The sequence below is a fragment of the Athene cunicularia genome (genome assembly GCF_003259725.1).
Source record: "Athene cunicularia isolate RWA chromosome 17 unlocalized genomic scaffold, athCun1 chr17_part1, whole genome shotgun sequence".
NCBI classification, from domain to species: Eukaryota; Metazoa; Chordata; class Aves; order Strigiformes; family Strigidae; genus Athene; species Athene cunicularia.
In genome coordinates, this window is record NW_020799122.1 from 8347074 (window position 1) to 8360840 (window position 13767).

Sequence of the window (13767 nt, forward strand, 5' to 3'; positions counted from 1 at the left end):
TGAACGTGTGTGTGTCTGTGCCTGTGTCTCAGAAACTGGGTCACCCGGAGAGCGCTCCGTGAAAACTTCACCCTGACAAATCCAGGCTGGCAAGACTCAAAGATACCCCTTATAATGTTTTTCTGCCTCCCATCATGCTTTGAAAGGAGCAAATAATACTACTTTCTGCTGTAGTTTTGTATCTTTTATTCAGCAGCTTCCTGAGGTAAATAACCTCCGGCAGGCAAATCTAAGGGGATGCTCCTATCTCACTTGCTGTCTGCTCACACTGAAATCATGATATACTTTGCTTTCATGAGGCTCTTCATAAAACATTCCTTTCTTTCCAAGAGGAGCAGCTACTGAGGAGGTCAAGCAACTCCACATATTTGGCTCAGGCACCAGTCCCAGCATCTTGTCATCCTCCTCTCCCCCTCGCAGCCCCAGGGGTGCGGGGAGGGCACCTCCCCAGCACATAGCACCTCCCCAGCACAAAGGGGTCCTCTGTGGACACCTCCCGGGTCAGGGCACAGGACTGCTTTCCAGCCGTAGTGCTTTCTAGCAGGCAACCTCCTTTTATTTCTGTCAGGGCTCTGAATAACACAGCTCAGGCAGTTTCTCTCCGAGGCTGAGGGATAAATCCTGTCATCCACCTGCCCTCAGTGGGGCTGTGAGAGGGGAAAACCCAGCAGAGTGCAGAGCGGAGCTGGCCCAGCTCAGCACCGGGCAAGATGCGACTGCGAGAGGGGGCAAGCGGCAGGGAACTGAAACTTGCTGACTCTGGGCAGGTCAGAAATATGTGGGCCACAGTCTCAGGAGGAGCAGAGAAGGGAAAGACTGTGGGTTTTCTTATTAACAGCTTATTTTAATACTTACAGCATCGGTGAAGGGATGGCAGAAAGAAATACCTTGGCAGGGAGGGTGTTGCTGCTAAGGTAGAATTGCAAAGAGGATCCTGGGGGCCAAATGCTGCTTTTTCTTGTGCTACTGTCAGTGCAATTATTTCCCTTAAAGAAAGCAAAACTGAAGTGATCACGAGTGGGACCAGTGATAGGAAAGAGGTTGGAAGGATCTGGCTTCAGACTCACATTTGCTGGCATGGGAAAGAGCTTGTAGAGAAGGATTTCAAAACCTCAAGATGAGGGAAATGGAGTTGAGGAACAGAAGGCGCAGGAGCTCTGATCTAGGCTCCACCTACCTCTTAGTGCTTCACTCCAGTAAATCAGAGTGTACAGGTTGTGAGTTCCATTTACCAAGACAGAAAATGAGTCAGGGCAAAGACAACAGGCAGCATTTCTCATCTAAGGGGCTTGGCAGCATCCAGAGCCAGGCAGGGACAGCAGCGTGCCCTGCCCCGTAGACTGGACTGCTCGGAAAGGAAAACAGAGGGATTGCACCCTGGGAGCAGGGCAGGGGGGCACAGGCTCCCACCAAATCCTGAGACAGAGCCAATGAGAAAGGAAGGGAGAGGAGAGCGACTTCCAGGCATGGCCTTGCGAAGCCCACAGCATGGGAGCTGACACAGTGCAGAGCATCCCCACGCCGCCACGTCGGGCAAGCTTGAGTTTGTTTCAGGACACTCGAGAGAAGAAGTGCTCACCCAGGGGCCTCTGGAGGCTGCCTTAAACTGGATGGCCAGGCTGCAGGGAGCGGGGACACGGGATAACTGTCTCCTCAAGTCTCCTCAAGGCCACTCCGTGTCCTCTGACTAATGTATTCAGCAGTGAGTTTAGGGGATCTCAGGAGAATGAATTGTCAAAGCGTTGGAAGCAAGCAATGGCAGGGGAATTACTGCTAATCCTTCTTGCGGGACACAACACTCCAAAGGATTTAAAGACTGTTTAAAAATGTTAAAAAAAAAAAAAAAAAAAAATAAAAAAAAAAAAAAAAAAAAAAAAAAGGAAAAGAAAAAGAAAAAGAACACCCCTCCTTTCTTTCATACATTTTGGGTTAGATACTTGCTGCTGGCTGAGAGCTGAGAGAAAAGAGAAACTTTGAGGAGAGGGAAAGGATGAGAGAGGGGGAGAAGAAAAGATAAAGACTGTAGATTAGATCTGGAGGAAAGCCTATCTTACCCTCTCTGGGAATGTAGGCTGCAATTAAATCTCTTTTGCCTAACAATACCCCATTGTTATTTGCATAGTACTCAAGATGTGGCGATAAGGGAGGAAGGAGCTGCAGGCAGGGGAGGCTGCAGTTGTTCTCTTATCACTGAGCTGCCGACAGCGTTAGAATCCTCTGGAGGGGGGGATTTGGGCCCGAGCCCCTGAGGAGGGGGTGGTCCTGTGCCTCGGCTGAGGATCTACCCCACCGCCAGTAATGGATGGGGCTTGAGCAGCTCTGGCAGGAGGATTTTAGAAGTTTGGGGGCCGTATACCCTGTCCCTGCTCCGCACCTGATTTGTAGACGTGGTCAAGACTTGACTTCCATCGCCCTTTCAACTCTCTCCTCAACGCTTCTCTTCGTGCACCACCTCAGCTGCGGTGCGGCCAAGGATGCTGTCTAAGAAGTGGTACAGCGGGGTGCTGCGGGGTGCCTAAAGCCTTTGGGGAGGCAGAGCCCACGCTTTGCCCATCAGTTCACAGAGCAGAGACCCTGTGTGAGAGGGGGCTCAGACAGGCCGGGAGGAAGGGGGTACGTGCTGTTGATGGGGGGCTCAGATACACAGGTTAGGTATGGCAAGTGGATGTCTGCTGCCTTGGGACTGTCTCTGATCCTGCAATTGTGTCCTGCGGTTGAGAATGACTGTAAGCAGAGTGAAGAACAACAAATTGTGACCTGGAGGATTTTCTGTCTGGCAGGCACAAAGGGAAATCTGGGCTGGACTGCTTTTGTCCTCCAGGGCTGTGGCCCTGCAAAGATGCTGAAGTCCTTCCAGTCCAGCCACCCGCCCCAGCTGGAGCCCCAGGGGCTGCCAGGCTCCACCGTGTCACCTGCAGGACGAGGCTGGTACCCAAGCGATGCTCATTTCCATCCGTCCCACACGGACCCAGGTCTTAAACTAATACCCACCCTGAAGCGTGGGCCTCGGGGTACTGCAAGGACAGAAGATATATTGATACCGTCGCTAGGGCTGAAGTAGCCCAAAGATGAAATGTGGGCAGCTGGTAAATATCAGGTGCAGACATTTCATTTGCTAAAAGGGGAGGCTGTGGGGGAAAGTGATGCAAGGGAATGCTAGTGGAAGTGCAGTCATGCTTCTCTGACAGGGCTTCCAGTGACAGTAATAGCTAAAATCACGCTTTTTGCAGATTGAGGTCATAGAGAGCATTGCTGAACGGGTTTAAGGCTCCCCTGATGAACACATGAAGGCATGTACATACCAGACTTCAAGGCCAGAGTTTCATCTGTATTTAAACATATTTAAATGGTGACTTAGTCCCTCTCCTCCACATGGGTAGGAACCGGACTAATGCAGGTAGTGAATGCTGGTCCAGCCTGAACTAGCTTCTGGGAACTGCTCATGCTGGGGAGACATGGAAAGGAGCATGTAAAGCATCATTTTCATTCAGGATGCCTCAGGATGATGTTTTGAGGGCAAACCAGGCTCTCCCAGCAAGGAAGTGCCAGGTGAGAACCTCACAGGTCCTAAATCTGGAGTGTCCCCAGGAGGACTTTCTGGACGGAGCAGAATTACCTCCCTCTTCTCAGGAGTGATGGAAAACACACCACTGCTGCCTTAGTTGCTTTCTGAATAGGCACTGGTATGCAAAAACCTGATTTAAAAACAACTTCTCAGAGGTACCGATTTCAAAACATTTTCTTATCACCATTATGCAAAAAGGTAGGACTTATAGGCTCACCTCAAAACTTCTGCCTTCTCGGTGCTTTAGGCTGTTAGTGCTGGAAGCCCTGGGACCGAGCCACCTCCAGCTGCTAATCTGTGGGTACTTTCCCTGAGATCCTGCACCAACCTCTTTGCTATTATTTTTATTCCTTTTTCTTGATTGTCAAGACTTTTAACAGAGCTGTCCTCAGTTATGCAATGTTTCTATCTCTGTGCTTGCAGCAGCGCAGGGAGGTCCAGGCTGGTGGATTATTGACTGTGCCCTCCACATGACCTTGAAGCTGAGGAAGGTTAGCGCTACTGGCAGATGGGATCTTCTTCTGCAAATCATGCTCCGCTGTCATTTGTCCCAGTTCTCAGCCTGAGCTGTGATGGCAAAGAACAACTTGTTAAGGAATTGCTTCTTTCCCACCATGTTCAATTGCTCTCCGTCTCAGGCAGTTCGTATTGATTGACTGTCCCTATTCAAGATGTTTTGCAAAAGGCACTTAGTGAAATTCATTCTGGGGATTCTTCAGTGTATTTTACTACCTGAACTACATGTGTGGTACAGCCAAGTGAAGGTTTACATTTCAGATGGTCAGGGTAAGAGCTGTCATGGAAGGGGAATTTCCATTTTTTCAAAAGATCTGCTCTTCAGCAGGGTACAAAAATAAAAAAAAACCATCAGTTTTCTCACAAAATGAAATTTGTATTTTTTTTCATTTGGGTAGGTGGAAACATTTTAATGTTTTGTTTGGTTTTGTTTTGGGAGGCTAGTCAGTTTATATAAATAGGAGGAAATTTGAAAATGAAAAGGTACTCTGAGAAACAACAGCGTAAGCCTAAACTGACATTTTAAAAAATTATGTTGTGGAGCAATTTAACTTTTATTTGAAATCCTTTTTCCAACACCTCCAAAACATAGCAAAAATCACTGTTTCCATGCAAAATGTCTGCTCCAAGATTACAGCCCCTTGCAATACTAAACCAGAAACCCTGCTATGACAATTTCTCTTCCATAGATTCACTATGCTACCTCATTAAATTACATAAACCACCTACAAAATCGCATTTCCCAAAGGACAAACATTCTTCCTGAAAAGTTTCAACCTGTTCCTGTCAAGTATCAGTCGGTCCAGAGAAACCAGCTGCTTTTTCTTGTTTTGTTGGTTTTTTAACTGACACTAGAAGTCTGTGCTAACACTTGGGGAGGCCCAGGGAGCATTCACGCAGTGATGTTCTTGCAGCCAGCCAGATCCAGGCAGGCATCAACACAAACGGCTCTAGTTTTCAGCTTTTACATAATGTTTCTGCTACAGTGTGGAGACCACAAATGCAATCATGCTAATGAAGCCTTGCTCCGTTCGGAGCCCCTGCTGCAAACCACATCTTGGCAATGATGCCAGCATATCATGACCGCCTGCCTCTGAGACACCCTCCTCTGCAATGCAAGTAAGACAGGAGTTTCATCTGTACTGGCATTTTGCATGGGTCAAATTAAGCATATAGTGAAATCAGGGCACATCCCCATTACAAATGAAATGAAATAGCTTGGATGGAACAGCCCTTTGGAGCTTCAACTCAATCTGTTTTTATGACCTGGGTGAAATAGATGCTTTAATAACTGTACCATGCTCAGCTGTTTACATGAGAGTTGAATGCAGACCTGCATGGATATTTGGTTGGCTGCTCGTTTATTCACCAAAACGAGTAAATAATATCAACGCTACCTGCTGCACAGTGAACGCTTGCAAACAACAATGCATGGCAACATGTTTGGAGATATGAGAAGATTCAGAGTTTTCCTTTAGAAATTTGCAGAGCAATTAGGTGTTCTGTTTGAACCACAGTATTTTCCCCATTTATAGTGTTGGGGTAAGTTGTTTTGAGTCTTCTTAAAACAAATCTCCTTTTTCTCTGCTGGGTAAATGGCAAAAATATAATTGTTCACACAGCCTTCCCCATCACAGAATCATCTCAGTTGGAAAAGACCTTGAAGTTCCTCCAGTCCAACCATGAACTGACCTCACTCTGACCAGATCCCTCAGCGCTGGGTCAACCCGACTCTTCAACCCCTCCAGGGATGGGGACTCCCCCCCTGCCCTGGGCAGTCCATTCCAACGCCCCACAACCCCTTTCTGGAAATAAATACTTCCTAAGAGCCAGTCTAAACCTTTCCAGGTGCAACTTGAGGCCATTCCCTCCTAGACTCATGAAGTATGGAAGACGGGCAATGCCAGGGCTGGTTAATGATCCCTTGGGCTGTGCAGAGGGAGGGCTGGGAACTGCTCACCCAGGAGAGCCCACGGCTCTGTGGATGGACACTTAGAGCACATGGCTGTGCCTGGCACCCAGGTCCCCTCAAGAGGTGGTCATGTCACCAGCCAGCCTGTCCTGAGCCTCCTTGTGTCATGCAGGCAAAAAAAAATAAAAATCCTGGTTCTGTTACTGAAAGTCTTGTTAATAAAAGAAATCAGCTTGTGTCTTCAAAGCACCAGCTACTGCTGAGACCATGTGGAATCTCTAAATGTATGGAGGGAAGCAGGAGTGATAGAGACTGTGGGGCTTGCAGAGGATGAACCTCTTCCAAACTCACTTGTTTTCTGAACACTCCAGCCTTGTCTCTGTCTCATGGCACCATCTCACTCTCACTTCCAGAAGCTATGATGGTTTTTGTGCTTTCTCTTGGGCAGTAAGAAACCCTGAGGCAACTCATGTATCCATCTCTGCTGCGAAGACTCTGAATAGGAAGAGAAGAACAAGTGACTGGTTTCTTTTTAAATTGTACAGGTGGAAGCCTCCTCTCAGCACCACCCCAGCTCTCCTTCTAAAGTTGCTTTGATATTCAACAAACACTGGCTTTTTAAACAGTACTGTCCTAACCCCTTATTATAATGCCCAGAACCACTTTCAGGCTTTCTGAAACTCATTATTATAATTACAATCTAGAATCATAGGACTTTGTGCTTTGTGCCAGGAATACATCTACACTGAATTGTTTGCAGAGGAGCCACAGAGAGAAAGAGTGAAGGAGAAATGCAGCTTCAGTGTGGCTCAATTCAGGAGCAAGAACTCCCACCCTATTTGATTTTTCCTCTTTTGTTTTCCAGTTTAACTTGGAGCTGCTGAAATCCGGGCTAATATTTGCTTTGTCCTCTGTGCTGTCCTTTGGCCTCAATCCAGGGAACCTTAAGCTGTGCCCTGGTTTACTGCACCCCCTCCCCAGGTCCAGCAGCCTCTGCCCCGGGGTGAGGAGGCAGGTCTGCGGGCAAGATGCAGCTCAGGACCCGTCCATCCCAGGGGGTGAGGAGTACCGCACTTCGGAAACTGCTGCAGCACTACTTAGCAGATGCAAAACAAACTCACTGGGCAAGTGAACGCAACATTGAGCTTAGTTTTACTAAGATTCATCTCATGGGTCACAAAAAAGCTTAGAGAAGGCTTTTTGGGATTTTTTGGTAGTGTTATCTCAATATACTACTGACACAGCACATAGAGAGGGAACTGCGATTCAGCTTTTGCCAGCACAAGCCCTGGAACTAGGTCTCCCTCTTTTTCAAATAGTGTCTGATGTTGATCGCACTTAGCACTGTCTTCCACGGAGATGTCGCTGACTGGGGCTTAGAAAAGTGAGATGGATCAGGCCCTTTTTTTCTGAATAAATATCAGATCTGATTCACCACTCAATTGCTTCTGTTTTACCTCTGTAGAACATCATTGATTATAGAGGGATTTGCAAGTTTAAAACTAGAGTAATTCAGTGATTAATCCCAGCCAAAGCCTTTCGTAAATAGAGAGCAATACTCCAGCACTATTCAATATTCGACACATCAATGGAGTGTGCTGTAATATGATTCAATGGCATTTAGACTTTCCTTCCTTTTATTCAGGGCAGTGCTGGGATACATTTAGTTTAGCTAACCCAGACTTTTCTCCTCTCTTCTCCCTGCAAAATGTCAGGCATGTTCTCAGTGAAACAAAGGCAAAACTCTCCCATCCAGTGACTGTTCACCTGAGACCTGGGAGAGGTTGACCACACATGTCAGGATGCACACCAGGAGCAGAGGCTGCCACAGCATGATGCAGGGAAGGAAGAGGGACTCTCAGCCTCATTGCTAGGTCCAAACATATCTGAAGTCCATTTCAACCCATGGGCTGGAGGCTCCTACAGCACCTCTAACAGTGAATTAAGGCTGGTTCAGAGAGTGGAAAAGCTTGTTCTAGAGCTGGTCAAAACACTTCGCTCAGGCTCAACCTTGCTCATATAGGGCAGTCCCATACTGTATATCCAGAAACATGAGGATGAGGTGAAGTAGTTGGAGCAAAGAAACACTTTGATTTTAAAGGTGTTAGGTATTTATACATCTTCTTTTGGCCTCACTGATTTTTGGATCCCACAAGAAAACCTCAAACCACTCTGTCAAATGCTATTTAATCTGGATATAAATAAGAGTTCCAGATGATGGAAATATTTGGAGGTTTCAATATTTGATCTTGTTCTAAAGAAAAACGAAATAAACACATTGGGGAAATTTCACACCATAGCAATCTCCCCCCAAACTGATGATATAACTGCTTAGTTTCACTGAGTAGCTGCCAGGTGGTCTCTGGGTGTAAGGAACCCCACTTCCCTCTAGGGTTTTCCCCCTGAGTCATGGTGCCTAAGGAGCCAAGGCTTTCAGGATCCAAATCTTGTTCCTTTTTCACACCATTTTTAGAGCCAGGAATCCTATACCTTTACTCTCCCTTGGAGATCCTGGAGTCCACTCAGAGCAACAGACCCTGAAGTTCCACTGCAAAAATGGCCCCAAGACCCAAATGGAGTTTCAGAGGCAGACAAATGACAGTAATAATGGTCAATCTATTCACCAACCCAGCATGGCTGGTGAATTTTGGTCTATTCACCAGGCCTGCATGGATTGCTGGACCAGCTCTGGCTGACAGCTACACACAAACATGGAGCCCAGGCATGTGTAGTTCTTCTAGCTGTTGTCACTCCTTAGCTTGAAAGTTCCTTTGAGAAAGGGTGACCAGCAAGGCAGGTATTTCTGTAGTGCTTTTACAGTGTCTCCATCTACTTTCTCCAACTCTGAACAGTCACAGAAGAACCAACTTCTGAGCACCAGCCATCAGCCAAGGCCAGGATGGCAGACAGGAGAGAAGTCATCTCTCTTTCACTTCACATGAGCTCTACGTCTTTGTAATTCTGTTTTTCTGCCTTCTAGCAGGACTCCTGTCAGCTGCCTCCAAAAGATGTGCCTGCTTATTTCCTTGTTTTTCCACTCCAGATAGGTATTCCTCCTCAGGTATCGGGACAGCCCCAGCCTCTGTCTCAGCAAGGCCTTATTCACTTCTTCTAGTACAATCATGATGATTCCAGCCTTTCCTTCAACAAGCTGCCAGGACTGGGCAATGTCAAACTCAAAGCTACACCACTTACTTTCCAGAAAGTCAGTAGAGATGACTGCAATGACATTTCTGCTACTCAGAAAACCTTCTTGGATGATATTGGTGACAATGGGTACCCCTGGTAGGAAATCCCTGTAGTAAAGACAAAACTGGAAGGGAGGTTTTCCTCCTTCTAAGGGTTCCACCAGCTCTCTCATCACCCATTCTTGGTCTTTACTGGAGTGGATAACAAATGCATCATAGGTGTCACCCCTTTCTGCAGAGTGTTTACACCCACTGAGCAGCACCAATGAGTAGTATAGCTGGAAGTAGTACTTGTAAATCAGGAAGAGGAACACTGCTGCAGCGAGCAACATGATCACTGAGGATGTCACTGTGCTTGCCTTGAGTTGGCAGGAGGACAAATAGAAGCTTGACAGGTTCACGTTCTTCATGTATGCAGGCGTGTGGCATATCATCAACTCCTTGTTCTGCAACAGCTCCTGCTTTTCCTTGATCCATTTTAGAAAGTTCAGGTTTACACAAGAGCATTCAAACAGGTTTTGAGAGATGTCTAACAAGACAAGACTATCAGGCAGGATTTCCAGGGCTGAGTCTAACAGAACACTCAGCTGGTTGTTGCTGAAATCCAGGGCTGTGAGGGCTTGGAGCGGCTTGTAGACTACAGGATCAAAGATCAGTAGCTTATTGTTGCTGATGTTTAGCTCCTTTAGTTCAGAGAGGGCATCAAATGTACTTTGATCCACCTGTACTAATTTGCAATTTGAAATATCCAAGGTGTGGAGGTGACTTAGGTTTTTGAAGTTGTTGGCCAGTTTATTGTTCTCAAAGGAGTTGCCTGCCATCTTGAGCACTTTCAAAGAGTTCAAGCCACAAAATGTACACTGGGATTTAACATGAGTTCTGGTATAGGAAATATCGAGGTAAATGAGTTTCTGAAGGGATAGAAAGACAGGGTAGGATCCAGGACCAAATAACTTTGTGTGCTGAAGGTCCAAATATAACAAATTCTTCACATTAATGAAATCTCCAGTCATGCTGATGTCAGAATTGAAGCTTAGGTTCAAGTGTTTCAAATTCGGACACTCGCGAAACTGAGGGGAACAGCAGCTAGTGAAGGACAGGCGATTCTCACTCAAATCTATGACCTCCAGGTTACTTAGACCCCAAAATTTCTGATGGAAGGTATTGAGGTGTTTGCTCTTGGTAATACGAAGTACTCTCAGTTCCTTGAAAAGAGACAACTTCACAGCAGGCACTTCCTTAAACTTGCATTTCTTGCATTCCAGATGTTTCACTTGAGACAACACAGGGACCTCTGACACCTCTTCAAGTCGGAGGTCCACCAGCCGAATACTGGAGACGTTGCCTATGCAGTTAAAAAGAGTGTCTGTGTTATCCTCAAATTCCCTGAAAGAGATTAAAACAAACTCTTGCATTTGTACGTGACACAGTCCACTCAAAAGTCCTCTCTGAAAGTCTACCAGTCTCTGCCTGTCGTTGAATTCTCCAACTATTAGTCTGTTGACGTGTAAACCAGTCAGGCCTTGAAGAGAAGTGCACATCCCATTGAAGTCCTCAAAAGAGGACTTTAGAACCAGCTCACCAAGGTGAATCTTTGCAAAGGACCCTGGCTCTATATATTTTATATTATTCAAGGAAAGCACCAGCGTGAGGTTGATCCTGTTCACTTCCCTGAAGGCATCAAGGTCTCCTTTGGAGATATAGGTGATCTTGTTAGAGGTAAAGCTCAGGTGCCTGAGAGAGGTCAGGTTGCTGAAATACTTGGGAAGCTTCAATGAAGCAATGTTGTTGTGGCCCAAATTCAGCTCATTCAGGGTATGCAAGTGTCCAATGGGTAGGTCAGTCAGAGAGGTTAGGTTGGTTTCCACCAGTACTAGTTTTTTCAGAGATGTTAAGCCATAGAAGGCTGCTGTCCCCAGGTACTGGAGGGAATTGGCAGTTAAAATTAAGGTGGAAAGTTTAGAAAGATCCTTAAAGGAGTTATCTTCTATTGTATGGAGGTGGCACCTGTTGGGCAGAAAAAGAATAAATGTGCGTGAAACACTGTCCCTTTCACATTCACTAACACTACGGCACTAAGCGCTGGTACAACACAACCTGATGTTGGGGGTTGCTTTGGCTTTAATGTTCTGGGCAGAGCCAGCGCTCCCAAATGTGCCAAGGGAACCCTTCCACAGCAGGAGACCTCCGCTCACCCCCTCCTCTCTCTCTGAGTCTGAAGTTCAATTGCAAAGCAAGAGACCTTGAGCCACAACGAAGGTCCAGAATTCATGCAGGCAGCAGAAAAGAAGAATTCTAACTTTCTGTTTAGGCCAAAATAACATCATAACGACCATCATTGATGGCAGAGCCAGCCAAATACAGCACTCCCTTATACCTTACACCCTCACAGCCTTCTGACTGTCGCCTCAGCCACATCTGGGCAGTTCCACTGGCACCAGCACGATGCAGCAGTGGCAAAGCTCACAACTCCGCCAGCAGTTTTGCTGATGATATCTGAGAGGGAACAGACCCCAAACCATGTTGGCTCTAAAGGAGAAAAGGAGGGGAAAAAGATGTTTTCATATGGGAAGATCCAAAATTTGAATCTGAAATCCATCTCACAATGAATTCAAGCAGAATTAGTTTTATAATCCAGCCAGTGCCTTACAGCAAAGCTGCTCTGCCACTCAGCCACCACGGAGCAGTAACTGTGATGGGATTGAGTGACATTTTTCAGTGAAACAATTTACCCAGAGAAACTGTTGTCTCAAGTCAATGGAAATTATACATCAATTCAAATTTGCTAATAGGCCTCCCCCATCTCCTCCCCCAGACATGTGAGGAGAAGGGAAAAGAGAGTATGTTGATATTTTAAAACAGCCTTTTAGAAAATGAATGTACCTTCATTTTATTTTTTTAAAAACTGTGATTAGAAAAACAGCTCACCCAAGATGTTCCACTCTGGAGTTTTTGTAACAGTGAAAAGTCTGACATTTTTCTTGTTCAGAGAGAAGTAAAACATCCTCCTCCTCCTTTTCACATCCCAACCTACAAGATCAGACTGACAGACCCAGCTCTGCGCAAAGGGTTGTGCACTTGGTAACTGAACTAAAAGCTGCACATCACTTGGCCATGGGGATATGCAGAGACAGACACAGGGATAAAGTCACAAGCAAAAAACCATGATCAGCCAAGACAGACCCCAAAATAAGCAACCACAGCAGCCCAGCTGGTGAAGCAATATTAAACAGGATCCACATGAAAGAGCTCATTACCTTGTAAGATCTAGAAGCTGCAGTTCAGGAACTGGTGAAAAATAATTTGAGCCCAGAGATTTCAGATTGCTGAAACTGAGATCCAAGTTCTGGGTGGTGTTTGGGACTTCAGCAGGAACTCCAGAGATGTTCAGTCCCGTGCATCTGAAAGTTTTGTTAGCGATAACCTGTAAAAGTGGCAGATTAAATCATGGTCATCATCTGCTCTTCATGAAGTGCCAGAAAATTACACTGTCAGGAAAGCAGGAGCAGAATGACTGACCTTGTAGTTAGTTACTAAATGAGCTGCCCTGAGTTTTAGGAATTAATCTTACATATCCTAAACATCTTTCCCATTTCTAATAGAATGAGTCCTACTCCCTGGGAAGAGCTACATTTCTTGCTGACTGAAGCAGGTGCAAAACTACAGGACAGTGTTCCTTGAGGCTATGGATGAACCAGCAGCAACCTTCGAGAGACCCAGCAAAAAAACCACACAAGGATGCATTGTGTGTCCAGGATCAGCTCTCAGCTTTGTTACACTGCAGATAAGTGGGCAGTTCTAACCTAAGTTATTGTGTAAACAATAATTTTTGGCACAAGTTTGCAAAAGGCAATCAATCAGTGCCATATACTTGGGGTACCGGTGAAATCACTCTATACTACAAAACAGGCCAAAATACCGTATTTTGCAGAAATTATAGACAAGGCTTGGATCTTTTCCTGAAAGGAAACCTAATTTATTAGATTAACTGTACTGCAGTAACCTCAGAGGTCCAGAAAGCCAACAAGAAGAAACGGTTCATGCTGCTGGTTCTGGTTCTCAGATGTTTTTGAGGCCAGCATTTACTTCAAATACTTCAATTGCCTTGGTAACAACCTTGGAAAAAAGATCGTTTTTCAGAAGACAACTAACACACAACAGACTTGATGCACAAATCTCCCAAGCAGAGGAAAAAGTTGCACCAGAGAAACAGCAGGATTTTGTACTTGCTTAGAGATCACGTACCTCCAAACAGGGATTGAGGAGGCAGCCTGCCAGCTGTGATGGGACAAGCGCCAGCTGCAGCAGCACCACCAGTGTCCGCAGGGGAAGAGCTCCTCTCCTGGGCATCTTCAGGAGGCCAGGCGTGCAGGAGAGAGCAGCATGGGTATCACTCAAGGACCTGGAGTGAAAAACTTCCTGAAATGCCGAGTGTTGTGCTTCACCACTCCTTCTCGCTGCACGGCACTGAGAGTTGTAGAGAACAAGGGAAGTGAAACTCATAGCTGCCTAGACATGCTCTGAATGAATTGTTTTTCTTGCAATAGGTTTTTTTTTTTTTTTTTTTAAAAAAAAAAAAAAAAAAA

General features: G+C 46.0%; 1 protein-coding gene across 1 annotated transcript; it reads right to left on the reverse strand.

The window, feature by feature from the left end:
- Window positions 1–8656: 8656 nt before the first annotated feature.
- TLR4 (toll like receptor 4) lies at window positions 8657–13703 on the reverse strand. The gene is given in 4 exon segments (XM_026860392.1): window positions 8657–8960; window positions 8962–11188; window positions 12439–12605; window positions 13427–13703. Coding segments are annotated over 4 exon segments (2685 nt in total). The 5' UTR covers window positions 13685–13703; the 3' UTR covers window positions 8657–8927.
- Between the last annotated feature and the right edge of the window lie 64 nt (window positions 13704–13767).